We start from the raw sequence: 15,966 nt of genomic DNA, 5'->3' as shown, positions 1-15,966 counted from the left end.
TTTTGTACAATTCTTAAAATTATTATTCATTAAATTTTTTATACAACCATTTATTACTTTTAGTTTATTTTCACAATTCTGTTTATTATTAAAGTAAATTTCATTTTTAAATTTCAATATATTAGTAGATTCAATGTTTATTTCCTCGAAATTTTTGTTAGGTACTGGAATAATTTTATATCCAACTGCAAGTTCCTTTGCAACGTTAGGAATCAAAATGGCAAAAATAATATTATTATCTAGACTAATAAGTGAACTTTTTATTTCTTTATATTTAAAAACATCGATTTCAAATTCATCAATTTCTTCATTGGATAAAATGGAGTGAGTCATGATACCATGTTTAGCGAAAAGAATGTTTTGTTGGACTTTGTCTATTTCTGAATTTAGTAAGTTAATATTTGTGTAACTAGAAAGAAACTGTAAACTTTTTATGCTTTTGCTAAAGGTGTTGTTTTGTTCTCTCAGTGTAATATTTAAAATTTCTTGGTTTTCGTTAATTCGTTTCTGTAGAATATTTAGGTTTTTCTGAAATTGGTCGTTTATTTTAATCTGTTTATTTATGGTCTGAATGGAGTTGTAATTTCCCTGTTCAATAAGTTTTATGTTTTCTACAATTTCAGTTTTGTCATCATCGTCTAAGTTTCCAAATAACCATTTTAAAATTTTGCCACCTAAATTAATGAGTCCTCGTTTTTGTCTGTGTGGTAGTAATGTTTTAATGTTATGTCGAGTTTTTTCGATTTGAATTTGTAATTGTTTTAATGTGGTATTGTCTTGGTTAAAAGTGTTGTAAATATTATTTTCAATTTGTGCTAAAGTATTTTCTAGTTCGCTAATATTTATAAAGTGAAGAATTTTAGAATAGTTTTGAATTATAGGAATTTCTTCCCGTTTGATTAGTTGGAATCCATCTTGATTTTCCAATACCTGAACGTCAATATTTGCAGAACAAGTATTTGAAGTGAGGAGTAAAATTAGTAGTGCTAATTTAAGTTTGTTGTGGTAGTGGTTGAGTGGAGTTTGTTTCTGGGTTACCTGAGGAAAATTTAAAATTTCTTTTTAATCTACTTGGGTGAATATTTCCATTCTGGTTATCTTTTAATTTACCGTTAATTAATTTAGATTTAATATACGTATATTTCTTTTTATGTTTATATCTTAGAGCTTCGGGATTTTTTACAAGAACTTTGTCTCCTTCTTTATAGTCAGGGTCTATCCTATCTTTGTTTAGTTTTTCAATCGTTTTAAGTTTATTTTCATCAATTAATTTTCTAATTTTTTCAATATCGGTTATTTCGTTATTTACAAAGTTTATAGGCTTAACTTTAGTTACAGAGTGAATGGAATTATTATATTTTTCGACTGCGAATAATATTTTTTCATACGGTGTTAAATGTGATTTTTGTGTATCTAAGATACGAAGGTGTTCGCTTAAAGTTCCGTGAGCTCGTTCGATTGTGGAATTTCCGGTATGGCTTCTGGGTGACGTAAAGTGAGCGTTTATATTTTCTGTTCTAAAGAAGTTTTTGATATTAAGACTATCGAACTCATTGTCGACAACGATTTTATCTGGCCTACCGAATAGTGCAAACCTGTTGCGAAGTGCTTGTATAATAGTAGTTGCATTTCGGTCATTGAGACGTTGGACCATTAAATGCTTTGAGAATTTGTCAATTATTGTAAGAAATATTTCCTTATAACAGAAAAATAAATCGACGTGTATTATTTTATTAGGAGAGCTCGGGGTTTCGGAAATTTCGAATCTATATTTATTTGGTTTGCGATCATATTTTGATTGATTACATATGTCGCAACTGTTTATATACTTATGAAATAGTTCCTTAAGTCCAGGGAAGAAAAACTCATCTTTCACTTCTGTATAATTTTCAACGATACCTCGATGGTTTGATTCTTTATGAATTTTTTCTATTAATTTTAAGGCCTCTTCTTCATTTTCTATGTCTATTGCTTTTTTAGTACATTTTATGAATTTCATTTTATTATTATTAGAAAAGAGTTCCGTGAGTTTCTGTTTTACTATATCAAATTTTTCATCATTTAATTCGGAATAGATAGCAGTTATTCCATTTCTAATGAATCGTCTAAGTATGTCATTTAAATAATGGCTATTATTGATTTCATTTTCACTAATAAAGATTTGTCTAAATTTTTTATATTTTATAATTATTTCCCTTTCTTTTTCTTTTGTCAAATAAAGCTGCGTCAAATATTTATTAATTATTATATCGGATGTTGGGAATTGATTTTCATGGCGACTATGGTTTGTTGTTATAACTGAATTATTAGAAGGTGTTTCGTTAGGGTCATCTATATGATTAATTTCATTATTTGTAGAATCCATTCTACTTAAAAAATCAGCAACACGATTTTCTCTTCCTTTTACATAGTCTATTTCGAAGTCGTATTCGTTTAATCTGATTCGCCATCTTTGTAGTTTGGCGCTCGGTTCTTTTAGTGAATGCAACCATTTTAAGGGTTGGTGGTCTGTTCTTATTAAAAATTTTGTACCATATAAGTATGGCCGAAAATATTTAGTGGCCCATACTATGGCAAGAAGTTCCTTCTCTATAGTAGAGTAATTGCATTCATGATTATTAAGGGTTCTGCTAGCGAAGCAGATTGGGTGGTTTTCTTGTGATAGGACCGCTCCAATTGCAAAGTTGGACGCGTCCGTTGTTAATACAAATTTCTTTTTAAAATCAGGGTAACGAAGTATAGGATAAGTTGTAATCAATTCTTTTAATTTTTGAAAGGAGTCTTTATATTGTATATCATTTTCATTGATTTTATTTCCCTTTTTCAAATATTTAGTCATAGGCTGAGCTACTTTCGCATAGTCCTTGATGAACTTGCGATAGTACCCCGTAATGCCTAGGAAACTTTTTATCTGCTTGGGAGTCTTAGGCAGTTTGATTTGTTTAATTACATTAATTTTATCTTCGTTTGGCTTTATTCCCTCTGGTGTTAATATGTGTCCTAAATACTCTGTCTCTTTAGAGAAAAATTTGCACTTATCCACTTGGATTTTTAGATTGAACTCTCTTAATTTTGAAAATATTTTATTAATAGCTGAGAGGTGTTCTTGTAGTGATGTAGAGAAAATAAGGATGTCATCTAGATAGACAACGCAAATTCGCCCGATAAAGTCCTTTAAAACGTAATTGATCATCCTTTGAAAAGTTGCCGGAGCATTCTTTAGTCCGAATGGCATCCGTACAAACTCAAAGTGACCTTGCGGTGTAGAAAACGCGGTCTTTAGACGATCTTTTTCATCCACTAATATCTGGTGAAACCCCTTTGCGAGGTCCAGAGTGGTGAAATATTGAGCGCGACCCAATTTATCAAATATAGAATCTATATTCGGTATCGGGAATTTGTCATCAACCGTAATTTCATTTAATTTACGGTAGTCGATGACAATGCGCCACTTTTGTTTCCCTGAGTAGTCCAATTTTTTGGGTACTACCCATATAGGGCTATTATAAGGGCTACTGGATGGTTGAATAATATTTTGCTCTAACATTTCCTGAACTTGCTTATTTACTTCCCCCTCATGTATTTTTGGAAACCGATATATTTTACTATAAATCGGTTGGGAAGTAGTTGTAATTATTTGATGTTTTACACTTTTGACACATGTTAATCGATCTCCTTCTTTATAGAAAAGATCTTTATTAGAGTTTAAAATATATTTTAGTGATTTAATTTCTTCTCTATTCATATTTTTATTTAATAATTTTTCAAATAATTCATTATGGTTGATTTGTAAAGGTTCTATTTGACAAGTGTTTTCAAAAGGACAAGCTGAATTAAATTTAATATTACGGTTGTTAATTTCTAACCGCCCCTTTGAAAGATTAATATTTGCTCCTATTGGTTTTAAAATATTTTGGCCTAAGAGAGCGTCAAAGTTTTTATTGCTAAGATCCATTACTTTCCAGGACACAGTTGAATTTTCATTGAACTCGTCAGGTACTTTTGTAGTTATTTCGTATTTAATGGCTTGGTTTCCTGCGAGTGTTTTTAATTGAATTGGATTTTCTAATTTGTTTTGTTTAGATCGATCAAAAATATTGCCGTTTATAATTGAAGTAACTGATCCTGTGTCGATCAGACAGGTCAGCCTTTTGCCTTCTATTGTTAAGTCTACTAAGGGTAATGTCGGATAGGGGGACCACAGTGAAAATTTTCTGTGGAACCCGAATCCACATCCATTGGAACTGGACTTGACCGATTTTCGTTATAAGATGGTCCTGGTAGATTATTACCTGTACCACCAAACTGTTGGTTGGGCCTAAAATTCCTAAACTTTTCGTTAGTAGTGTAGTTTCTGTCCATTGGTCTATTTGTGTAAGTGTTTCTTATGTTGTTATTGTAATTGTTATTGTTGAAAGTTCTATTTGCGTTTCTATAGTTATTTCTGGAATTTGTATTATTACTACTATGTCTAGAATTTATGTTATGGTTATTTCTGTAATTTGTATGATTATTGTTCCTATACTGAGAGTTGGTGTTTGGAACCTTGCTGTCGGATATATTGGTTTCTAATAAGCTTCTATAAGCGTCTTCTAATGTTGTTACATTTTTAGTTCTAAGGTACATTGAGTCTACTCTATTTAATTTATTCAAAAATTTTTCTAATATTGAATTTTCATTATTAATTGGATTAAATTCTGAAGATTTATTGTCATCCAAATCATATTTTAAATTTAACAAATTTAATATGGAATTTAATTTAACATAAAGATCACTTACATTTCTAAAAATTATACAGTCTGCTTCTTCTTTTAATTTCAAATAAGATTTCTGTACTCCGAAGGTAACTTTCAGTTGTTGTTTTACTTCGTCCCAAGTTTTTTCCTGAATTCTCCGGATTGCTGCCGCTGCAGGACCCTGGATCTTGCTGTACAAAATTCTGTATAGATAGTTTTTTGCATCGGCATCCGCTGCTAAGGCAATTAAACTTTCGACTTCTTCGATGAAGGATTTTAGACTGTAGGCGTCTTGTCCAGTAAAAATTGGTACTGAACGAGCTTCGCCTATCAAGTCTTTTAATGTAATTGCAGCAAGTGACATGTTAAAATTTTTTTGTATATTTTTTAGATTATCAAAGTATTTTTCTTTTTCACTTTTCTTCATAAATGTAAAAAAAAATATTTTGGTTTTTTTTTTTTTTTTTTTTCCTTTTTATAATTTTTGTTTTATCAATTTAATTAGTTGTAAAATTTGATTTGATTAAAGATCTTTTAATAGATATTTTATTTGTGTTTTACTTATAATTTTTTTGTTCGTTTATTTACCGAATTAACTTTTTGAAAAAAGTTCTCCGCCTTTACACAACTAAACTTTTATCACTCAGTTCACCACAAAATTTTTTTTTTATTATTATTATTTAATTTTGCTTAATGGTTTGAGCATTACACTATTTTATTTTCTAGTTTTTTGTTCATTTAAATTGACTTAAGAAAAATATTAGTGTTTTCTTTTTTTTTGTTTAGATTTTTTTTTTGTTTTTATAGACGGAGTCGGTATCCTATCGACTGCGCCAATTAAATTATAAGTTTTTACTTTACACAAAAAAAATATTTTAAGATTTATAAAAGTTCTTTTTATTTCATTTATTAATTAATTACACTTTAATTTCCAATTCCAAACTTATTAAATTAAACTATAGGTTTTTACTTTACACAAAAAATATTTTAAGATTTATAAAAGTTCTTTTTATTTCATTTATTAATTAATTACACTTTAATTTCTAATTCCAAACTTATTAACTTTATTTTTAAATCTTTATTTTCTAAACGGCAAAACGATTTAATAACTAACGAGCTACTGAATTACCAACCAAGCAAAGTTGCTATTGAATTTACTCTATTTATAAGAAATAACTGTTTAGTAAGCAAAAAAATTGTTTAGAATAATTCTCATGGGAAAGTTTTAATATTGTAATTTGAATATTTGGAACTTTGCTTTAGTTTTGTCTGTAAAAGTTCAATCACGTTGCAATTAAATGATTTCATATAGGAGTTTAATTGCAACGTTGAATTTTAATTTTAATTTAAAATAAATATTTTGTTTTTGTCAAATCACGTTGCGATTAAATGATTTAGAATAGGTTTAAGTAATAAAGTATGGAAATTTGATCGCAACGTTCGATTTAATTTTAGTTATAGTTAAATTTTATTTTTTGGTGTTCCGGGCGTAAGCGAATATATAACTTGCATGTTATTTTAACTTTTCTTCCATATAGTTTATGTGCCAAATTCTAATTAAAGCCGAAAACAAAAATAAATTTAGAATAAATAATTGCAAGCAAAATCAACTAAAACAAAAAGCGAACTTATTTTTATTTATGTAAATTTTGCGTATACAAAATAATATATTTTCAGATCATGCAGAAACGTATAACAATATATGTATAACAGTAAACGTATATAATTGCAGTAAAATTTGAAAATTCGATTTTAATTGTTATAGATGGTATACGAAGAAGCAATACTATATTCGTATACAAAATCAGAACCCAGACTATAATGTCAATTTGACTTATTCAATAATAACACTGTCCATCAGATAATTGTTTGATTAATTGCACACCCATTGTAATTAATACGAGAAAATGCTACTATTATGACAATAAGCAGTACTGTCATAATAAAAGAAAATAATTTGACAGTTTCTATATTAACTTTCTGTTCTTATAACTTTCTTCTAAAAAAAAATTACTTGACATTATTTTTGTTTTGTTACAACCAATTAAATTTTTTGCTTATCGCATTGCATACAATAAGTAAGGTTATGTGAAATCAGATATCAGCAAGCGAACTTTTACTACGGACCACATTTATATTGCTGCTTATATAAATAATTAATCAATTTACTTAAAATTTCGTATTCAAAATTAAGATATTAAAAAAATATACTAATAAATTTTTCAAGAATATCAGATTTCGGAAACAGAATATTCTCTAAGGGCCGATTTTATATATACTTGATCATATCTAAGGAATTACTTGCTTATTGTTAATGAAATTAACCGAGAAACTTTGCAGAGTAATTGGATTACGATCAAAATGAGCCTCTACTCGGAATCAAATTTACATTATTCTAAGCTTACATTATCGAAAGCCTACGTTTTCATTTTTTCATAGAATTTTATATATGTAAATATTTATATATAAAGAAAATATTGCAATTTCACTTATTTTTTTGTTATTCTTGCAAGCACAAGGGACACTTTTAAGAAAACTTGTTCTAGTTGACTGACAATGTGAAGATCTTTCAGTCGTAATGTAGTTAATCAACTTATTTCTATATTTATAACTATTCAATCATATTGTTTTCTATTGTAATATTATATAATTGAATTTCCATTTATGAAAAACTATTTAAATAAATTTTTATAAAATTTTTCATTAACTAAAGTAGATTTTAATGTAAATTTTTTTTTATTTTAAAAATAAATATTTATATATGTTTATGAATATTTTTGAAAACTTTTTAAGTACTTACTACATTTTCAAAAGAAAATTCATATTATGTACATTTACTTTATACATATAGCTACTCTATTTTCTTAAAATTTATTTTAAATTTAAAGAAGGAGAAAATTTATATAAAAAAAATTTCTCATACTAATAAGTATAGGGTGAGAAAGATTATTTTTTTATTTTTCATAAAGAAAATGTATAATATTTTCATATTTTTTTTAAGAAAACAAGTCATATCGATTGGAAAAGGGTTTCTTGTTGCATATTAATTAAATCAAAGTCGAAATATCAATACGAATTTATTTTTAAAAGTACAAGACTTAATAATCGTTGGTCCAATTTTCCAAAAGGATTATAAGAATTCCTTGTTCGAACACTCTCTATTCTCAATTCTCTATATAATTCTCTATTCTCCCACTTATCTCTTCTCATTTTTTTCAAAATTTGATTAGCATAATATTTTCCAATTTATACCGCACATAAAAAAGAAAATCTGTAGGCGTACAGAATTTTAAATAGCATAATTTATTAAAAAGTATGGTAAAACAAAAATTTTTAATTTAATTTAATTCATTCTTCATGATTTCACATAAAAAAATATTCGAATATAAAAATTTTTTCATTATTAATGCCGATACCCCTTGTTATTAAAAAAAATGTATTATACCCCTGTCTAATGATAATTTACGCATATCATTATAAATTTTAAGTGTTATAAAAGTTTGTGTATCAGAACGAAAAAAAAAAAAAATAAGAAATTATATGTATAACATGAATATTTCATATTTGACATAATTATAATAGATTTATTATGGTAATGAAGCAATTTGAAGTAAAAATTTATTAAAAGATTATTAAAAAATAAATATATTTTATTTTTAATTTATTTTTATGTATATTGAGCTATTTCCTCCTACTATATTCTCAAAATTTCTTTTAATGTTCAAAATACAGCGTGTCTTGTATTTAAGTGCAACAGGGTCTTGGCTATAGGGGCTTAATGTCACTTTCAACTGTTTTCTTATGAATATCAACACATAATATCTTTTAATTACTAAAATCAAAACTGACTTACAGCGTTGCATCAATGAAAGACGTCATATAATTTTTAAGTCATTGACTCTAACAAATGTAAGGGAAATTCGGTTCTTAAGTTGAATATTTCCATAACAGAAGTGAGATGCAATTTTGAACTGTTGTTATACATTTTTTTAAGTCATTGAAAAAAAAAAGTTGTTTATAAAATAAAATTGGTAACACTTCACTTGTTCTCATTAACTCCTAAACCAGAATATGTAGGAATATATGAGCCATAAAATCAAAATAAAGCTCAAATTAATTAAGTTGGTTGCTATACTAAAATTAGAGCTGAAATCTGACGTTACCATAAAAAAATAAAATATATTAATATTAAAAATAAAAAGTTACGTGATTCACTTCACCTGCAGCGCTGAGAAATTATAAAAAATGTATAGATTTTCATGAGAAAGCCCTTGCTCTAGTGCTTCCAAATTATATTTAATAAAACATCTATCTGTCACAGGAACGAAATTATACTTCAAATTTCAAAAAAAATAAAAGAAAACAGCCGAGAGTAACATTAACTTCATATAACTCGGAACCTGTTAAGCTCCATACAAAAGTTTTGTCTATTCTTCTATTCTTGAGAGTCTGTACAATTGTATGTGGTAATGCATTTAGATACGAAACACCCTGCATATAGTTAAGACCGATTAAAGAGATAAGCAGACACACAAATGCACATTTTAAATGTCTTGTAATTTTTCAACATCTAACAATAATTTTGTACAATAATTTAATTGCTCTTTATGGGGATAAAATTTATGAGAATTATAGATTTTCTATATAGTGTAAAGAGTATATATGTATGTACTTATATAGAGTCTTATTTATTCTAAATAAAAAGTTTCATACCTATATTCGAATAAAAAAGTTTATGTATAACAGATATAATATTAAAATTTATTTAAGAATTTTATTACAAGAGTATAAGATGCAAGTGAGAAAAATGTAAAAGTTTGTATATTAAATTTCAAAAAAGTTTAAATAAATTTTTAATTTAATTTTCAAATAATCATTTTGTATAAATTTTTAAAATTCATTTAAACATTTTTTTTTTGTTTTTATATCCCAAAGGACTCATGAAATTCAATATTGTTGTAAAAAGTATTTTGTTTTTTGTAAATTTCTTGTTTTATTTAATTTTTTAGTTTTGGAAAGTGTATATGACTATGTGCTAACTTCACACTTAAACTTTAATAAATTTATCACATTCACATTATTTGTGTGTGCCATTGTGAACTACTTTATGGGGAGATAATAAAACATTAGGGAAACGTGATTAAATAAACATTTTAATATTTATAGTTGGCATGATATGATTTTGAATTTTTTAATATTTTTTAGTACAGGCATTCAAAATGATCAGTTGACAAAGAACGGATTAGAATTGTCGTAAGGTATGTCAACAGGTAATCACCGATTACTTCCTAAAACTAGTCAAATTGATTAACCATTAATTTTGCTCTATCTTGTTTTTGTGTCTATATTTTATGAAGGAAGGCACGGAGTTGCGGTTTCAACAATTTAGGCTGAATCGAAAGGTGTCCTTTCGGTTCAAACTCTCTCCTCTACAAATCGAAATGCCTCATAAATCTACATCCTTCTACAAAAACGTCCTATGCTTCATGTCACAGTTCCTTATTTCATCACTTATTCCGGGGACTCTGAAATTCCTATGAATAATGCTATTGTGTGCATACCAGAAAGCATGAAGAGCCTTGTTATGGAAAGTTGGCATTTGTTTGATATACTTATGTTTACTTGGTACAACCCCATAGCTATATACCATACATACGTTATGTCTGCAAAACCAAATTAAATATCTTCAATATTATTCCTGAAATAACAAAATTTATAATATTTCCCGTTATAATTACAGGAATAATTTACATCTAAATTGGGAAAAAAAATATTTACCAGAAAAGCGCTAACCAATTCTCATATTTTATTGTTTTTTTCTTTCTTGGTTTTTCACTCGTAGGAGGAGCATAGGGCTACTGCATGACCTCATAGAGTCTTGCCCCAGTTTCATTGCGTCACAGAGCTTTAACTAGGTAGGTGACTAGCCTGCCATATTTTATTGTTACATTAAACAAAGCTCAAAAAAATTCAATTTCAATTTTTGTATTTGATTTTAACCTTTATTGTGTTGAAAATTATTAAAATTAAGTGCCTACATAGCCGCCCCACATACATAGACATTGTTTAATTAATAATTATTACCTTACTTACCTATATTGTCAAATTAATGATGCGTTTATTAAAATCTAATTACAGGAAATTTATTTTATCAAAAAATTTTTGTAACATGATAAGGGCGTACTTAATTAAGACTTAATCACACTTACCCATCATAGGTATACACAAATTTTCAACTCTATGTAAATTTGGCATCAAATTGCAAAACAAATAAAAAAAAAAACAAGAAAACAACAACATTTCATCAGTATTAAAAATATATACATACCTACATAAGTATATATGTATGTATGTATTTTTTTCTATCTTGATTTTTTGTCAATAAAAATGTTTATTGACCTTCATTGACCTTAAACCCCATATTATGTTTATTGAATGTTTATAATAGCAAAACAATTTGGAAATACACAATAAATTTAACTTTGTGTGTATGTATGTATGTAAAATAATATTGTAAACAAATGAGTGAAACACGAAAAAGGAAATGTAATTACAATAACACTTTTATATGTGTACATACATCCATCTATACTCAAATGTTAACTGAATTACAAGGTATTTTAAATTTGATTAATGTGGCAAACTAATGTTAAATGCTATCACAGTGTTATGATTGTTATGATTGTCTTATGATTGTTAATCATAAATTTATTATGAAAAAAAAAAAACTTGAAAATTAATAAAATATTTTATTACCTTCATGAAATGAGGTTCATGATCTAAAATTTTTTTTCAATAATTATTTTAATTGTTATAATCAATTGTCAAGAAAAAAACCACGAGAATAGAAAGAGTTGATCATGATACCCGTACGAATGTGTGATTTTAAGAGTGGTGTAATAATTTCGATATTACCACATTCGTTTATACAAAATTTGAACACTATTCGATTTCAATAGTTTCCATAATATACGACCAAATAACTTTCAATAATTGTATGGCACCTTCCGTGACAAGTCAAGATTTATGAGCTAGTTTTACAAAATATAACAACCCTAATAAAATATTTGCTTATGCAAAATTTGAATACTGTATTGTTTCTATAATTTTCTGAGATATAGTTAAATAACTTTTGAAATTATATGGTAGCTAACGGAACCACTACCCGAATCACATACAATTATAATAGGTTTCTAATATTTATAGTAATAATAAACCACTTCTCATTGAGTTATTGTTGCGACGAACAAACGGACGAATCAACAATGTTAGATCGACTCAGAATTCGATGCTGATCAAAAACATAATATAGTTGCATATACATATATCTGAGACAGTTATTTCTAAGCATTATGGAATGACAAATTTATAATACCTTTCGGACATACGGTCGTATGAGTATAAAAACTGCATTCCATATATTAAAGATAAATGGTGTATAGAGAAAATTATCACGATAGTAAGTGATATGACACAATACCATAATTTTGATCGAAATCCACTTATACATTTTTATTCTTAACTGTGTATGTAAAAATTTTATATATTCGTAAGTAAATCGTAAAAATTTTGAATATTTGCAAGTAATATTTATAGACACATTTAACCATACTTATTATGGTAATTTTGAGGCATATATATATATATATATATATGTTTGTCTAAATTCTATATATAACAATTATTTTGTACTGAATTTAACCTTATATTAAATTTTATATTAATTGTTTGACGTATCAGGGACTAGCCAGGTGTACCCATACTAAATAAGTGTTATATTGTGATTAGAATTAAATTTTAAAAAATATATTAAATTAATTGAATTAAAAAAATTTAAAAATTATTATTCACGCACAATAAGTGTTCTATAATAATAGCAAATAAATTTTAACTGCACCTTATTAATATTAGGCCGCCTCATTTTTAAATAGGTACTTTTTCATGATCAATTTTCTATTGTAGGAAAAAAAATATAGCAATAAAAAAGTAATAAATTATTGAGAAAGTATAAAATATAAATCTAATTATTTAGATAGGGAGCCTTAGTAATAACTCATAAATTTGAAAGGTATAATTATAAAATTAAAATGATATCACGTAATTGTGCTGGTTATTCAAAATTTTTCAGGATTATTTATGTACCCTTAAAATTGAATACAAGTACTGCTTTCATTGAAGGTTACATAAGACTTTTATAGCGAAATTAAAATATTTTATTCATTAATTTCAATTCCTTTCCAATTTATTAACACTTAGCTTTTATGATTTAAAAAATATTCTGATATATGATTAGATCTAAAAATTATTAAAACATATTTTCTTACATTGTAAGTGTGGTGAGATTATTCATCGAGCTCTCCATGTCTTGTCTTCTGAGTATAATAGAAAAGACTTTAATTTATTAATATTATTTATTTGTTATACATACATATACAAAAATTTTAAATTAATTTTTTTTAATTTTAGGCTACTCATTTTTAGTAACATGGATTACGGCATTTGTTATGGTTGTTGTACATGAAAGAGTTCCTGATATGAAACGATATCCACCATTACCAGATATATTTTTGGATAATGTACCTCATATACCATGGGCATTTCATATGTGCGAAATTACTGGTACCATATTATTTTCAATATGGACAATAGTTTGTATATTTCATAAACATCGAATGGTATTATTAAGAAGATTTTTTGGTATTGCTGGTACAGTTTTTTTATTAAGATGTGTTACAATGTTAATAACAAGTTTATCAGTGCCAGGAACTCATTTACAATGTGATAGAAATGATTATAAAGTTGATGACACAAAGTAATATATAAAATACAAAATTTGGTTTTTTATAAATAAATTAAATTTTATTTTTTTTATTATTGTTGTAGTTTAACATTAACTGAAGCATTTTTGTCTAGAGTAGCACGTGCCTATACCATATGGAGTGGTTTAGGTATGTCAATACAAGGTGTTCGAACTTGTGGTGATTATATGTTTAGTGGACATACTGTAGCTTTAACATTATTAAATTTCTTTATAACAGAATGTAAGTTTTAATTACTATTCTATTAAAATATTGAAATTTAATTGAATATTTTAAAAAAATTTTCTATTTTCTTTTCAATTTTTAGATACACCAAGAAATGTATACTTTTTACATACCATGACATGGTTGCTCAATATGTTTGGTATATTTTTTATATTAGCTGCCCATGAACATTACTCAATAGATGTTTTTGTTGCATTTTACATAACTTCACGATTATTTTTATATTATCATACGTTAGCAAATAATCAAGTAAGTATATTATACTATTCATCCAAGTAATTTCAACAATTTTTGGGAGAAAATTCTTCAATTTCTTATTTTTATAAAATTAATTTAATATAAATACACTAATATATTTAATTTTTTTTTAAATGTATTTTTAGGCGTTAATGTCACATGATTCAAATCGTACAAGGATATGGTTTCCAATGTTTTCATATTTTGAAAATTCAATTGATGGAATTGTACCAAATGAATATGATGATATAAGCACAATATTATCAAAATTATTTTGTTTAATAGTATGCATAAAAGATTCATTTATGTTAACAGCAAGAAGAATATGGGTTCCAACAAATGAATTAACACCATTAACAAATAATTTATTAAATAAATTTCGAAGAGATATGTTATTAGATTTTATAAATACAAAAAAAGCAAATCAAGAACAAGAAAATAATATTAAATGTCCATGTGCTACACCATTACCTGCTACATCAACATCTTCCACATCTACTGCACTAATTACAGATGAAGCCAAAGACCAATTAAATATGAAAATAGAACAAAAATGTGACTATGATTATCCAAAAGAAGAAATAATTACTTCCAATAAACAAGAACAAAATTCTTCCGATATATTAAAAAAGCAAATATCTTCTAGTATTCCATTAATTACATCAACGACTGATCATCATGATAATAATCATCCAAGGCATCGATCTGCCCATCATCATCATCATCATCATCATGAATATTCTCAAATTTGTAGTAATGGCGATGATTCAGATTTAATAAAAATATCAAAAGATATTGATGAAAGTATAAAATCTAAAATAAATTTAATAAATAAGGATAAAAGTAGTACTGATTCACAACCAAATTTAATTAAAGTAATAGATAGATTAGAAAATGACAAGACTTTAAAGAAACATAATTAGTTTTAAAAGCAAAAAAAAAAAAACAAAAAACACACACACACAAAAAATAAAGAGAAATATTTTTAGAATATTAAATTAGCAACAATACAAATTTTTTTTTGTTTTTTATAAAAAAAAAAATCTTTAAAAATAAAATTATTGAAATTATTGTTTTTTTTCGTTTCATTACACTATTATAAAAGAAAATTTTATCCATTGTTAAATAGTTAAAAGTATAATTTCTTTTTTACTTAAAATTTAATAATCTAAAATTTTGATATTAATTGGCACATATTATTTAAACAAAAACAAAAAAAAAATCAATTTATGACCATAAATTTTTAAATTAAATTGAAATTAAATATGTGCCATATTTGTTTTTTCTTCGTTTCATGTTATCATATTTAAAAGGAAATAAGAAAATCTAAATAACTTCTTTAATTTTATTTAATTTGCATTCATTTTTTGATTATTCAAAACTAAAAGAGGTTTTAAAAACCTTTAAAAAATCATATTTTATAATTTTGTTATTTATGAATGTTATATAATTATATAAGAACTAAAAATACATTATTTAAGAATTTTGAAAAATGGTTCTTTTTGCGTTTCCGATTAAGATTTCGTATTTTTCAAATTGTTCTTTTTTTTCAAAAATTACAGACATTAATTTATAATTGATGGCAAAATATAATTAAATTTTTATTAAAACAAGTTTTTTTCACTATAATAATTAAATTACAAAAAAAAGCAAGTAAAATGTTGAAAAGAATTTAATTACATTTTCAGGTCAATGGTATATCCAATAAAATTTTGAACTTACTACAAAAAGATAATGAAAATAAATTTATAAAAAGGGAAGAAGCAAGTGAAAAGAATATAATAAGTATATTATTTTGTAACAAATTTAAAAACCAACATAATAATATAAAAGCACATTTACTATTAAAAATATTTTTCGAAATTAATTTTAAATTTACTAAATTATTCAATTAAGAAAGATTCTTCAAAACTATCCAATCACTAGTTTTTCAAATATCCAAATTGCAA

General features: G+C 25.8%; 1 protein-coding gene across 1 annotated transcript in view; it reads left to right on the top strand.

Annotated features, from left to right (window-relative positions):
- The window catches only part of LOC129606740 (ceramide phosphoethanolamine synthase-like), a 51,503-nt gene extending 36,366 nt beyond the window's left edge, over positions 1–15,137 (top strand). The window contains exons 2-5 of the mRNA XM_055517251.1: positions 13,203–13,548; positions 13,620–13,777; positions 13,863–14,029; positions 14,164–15,137. Coding sequence (XP_055373226.1) covers positions 13,203–13,548; positions 13,620–13,777; positions 13,863–14,029; positions 14,164–14,940 — 1,448 coding nt within the window. The 3' untranslated portion in view covers positions 14,941–15,137. The remainder of the gene's footprint in view (positions 1–13,202; positions 13,549–13,619; positions 13,778–13,862; positions 14,030–14,163) is intronic.
- Positions 15,138–15,966: the final 829 nt, after the last annotated feature.

The sequence above is a fragment of the Condylostylus longicornis genome, unplaced genomic scaffold, assembly GCF_029603195.1.
Source record: "Condylostylus longicornis isolate FDR11 unplaced genomic scaffold, ASM2960319v2 ptg000022l, whole genome shotgun sequence".
NCBI lineage: Eukaryota > Metazoa > Arthropoda > Insecta > Diptera > Dolichopodidae > Condylostylus > Condylostylus longicornis.
The sequence above is the reverse complement of the archived record's forward strand: the minus strand, read 5'-3'. Positions and strand labels throughout refer to the sequence as shown.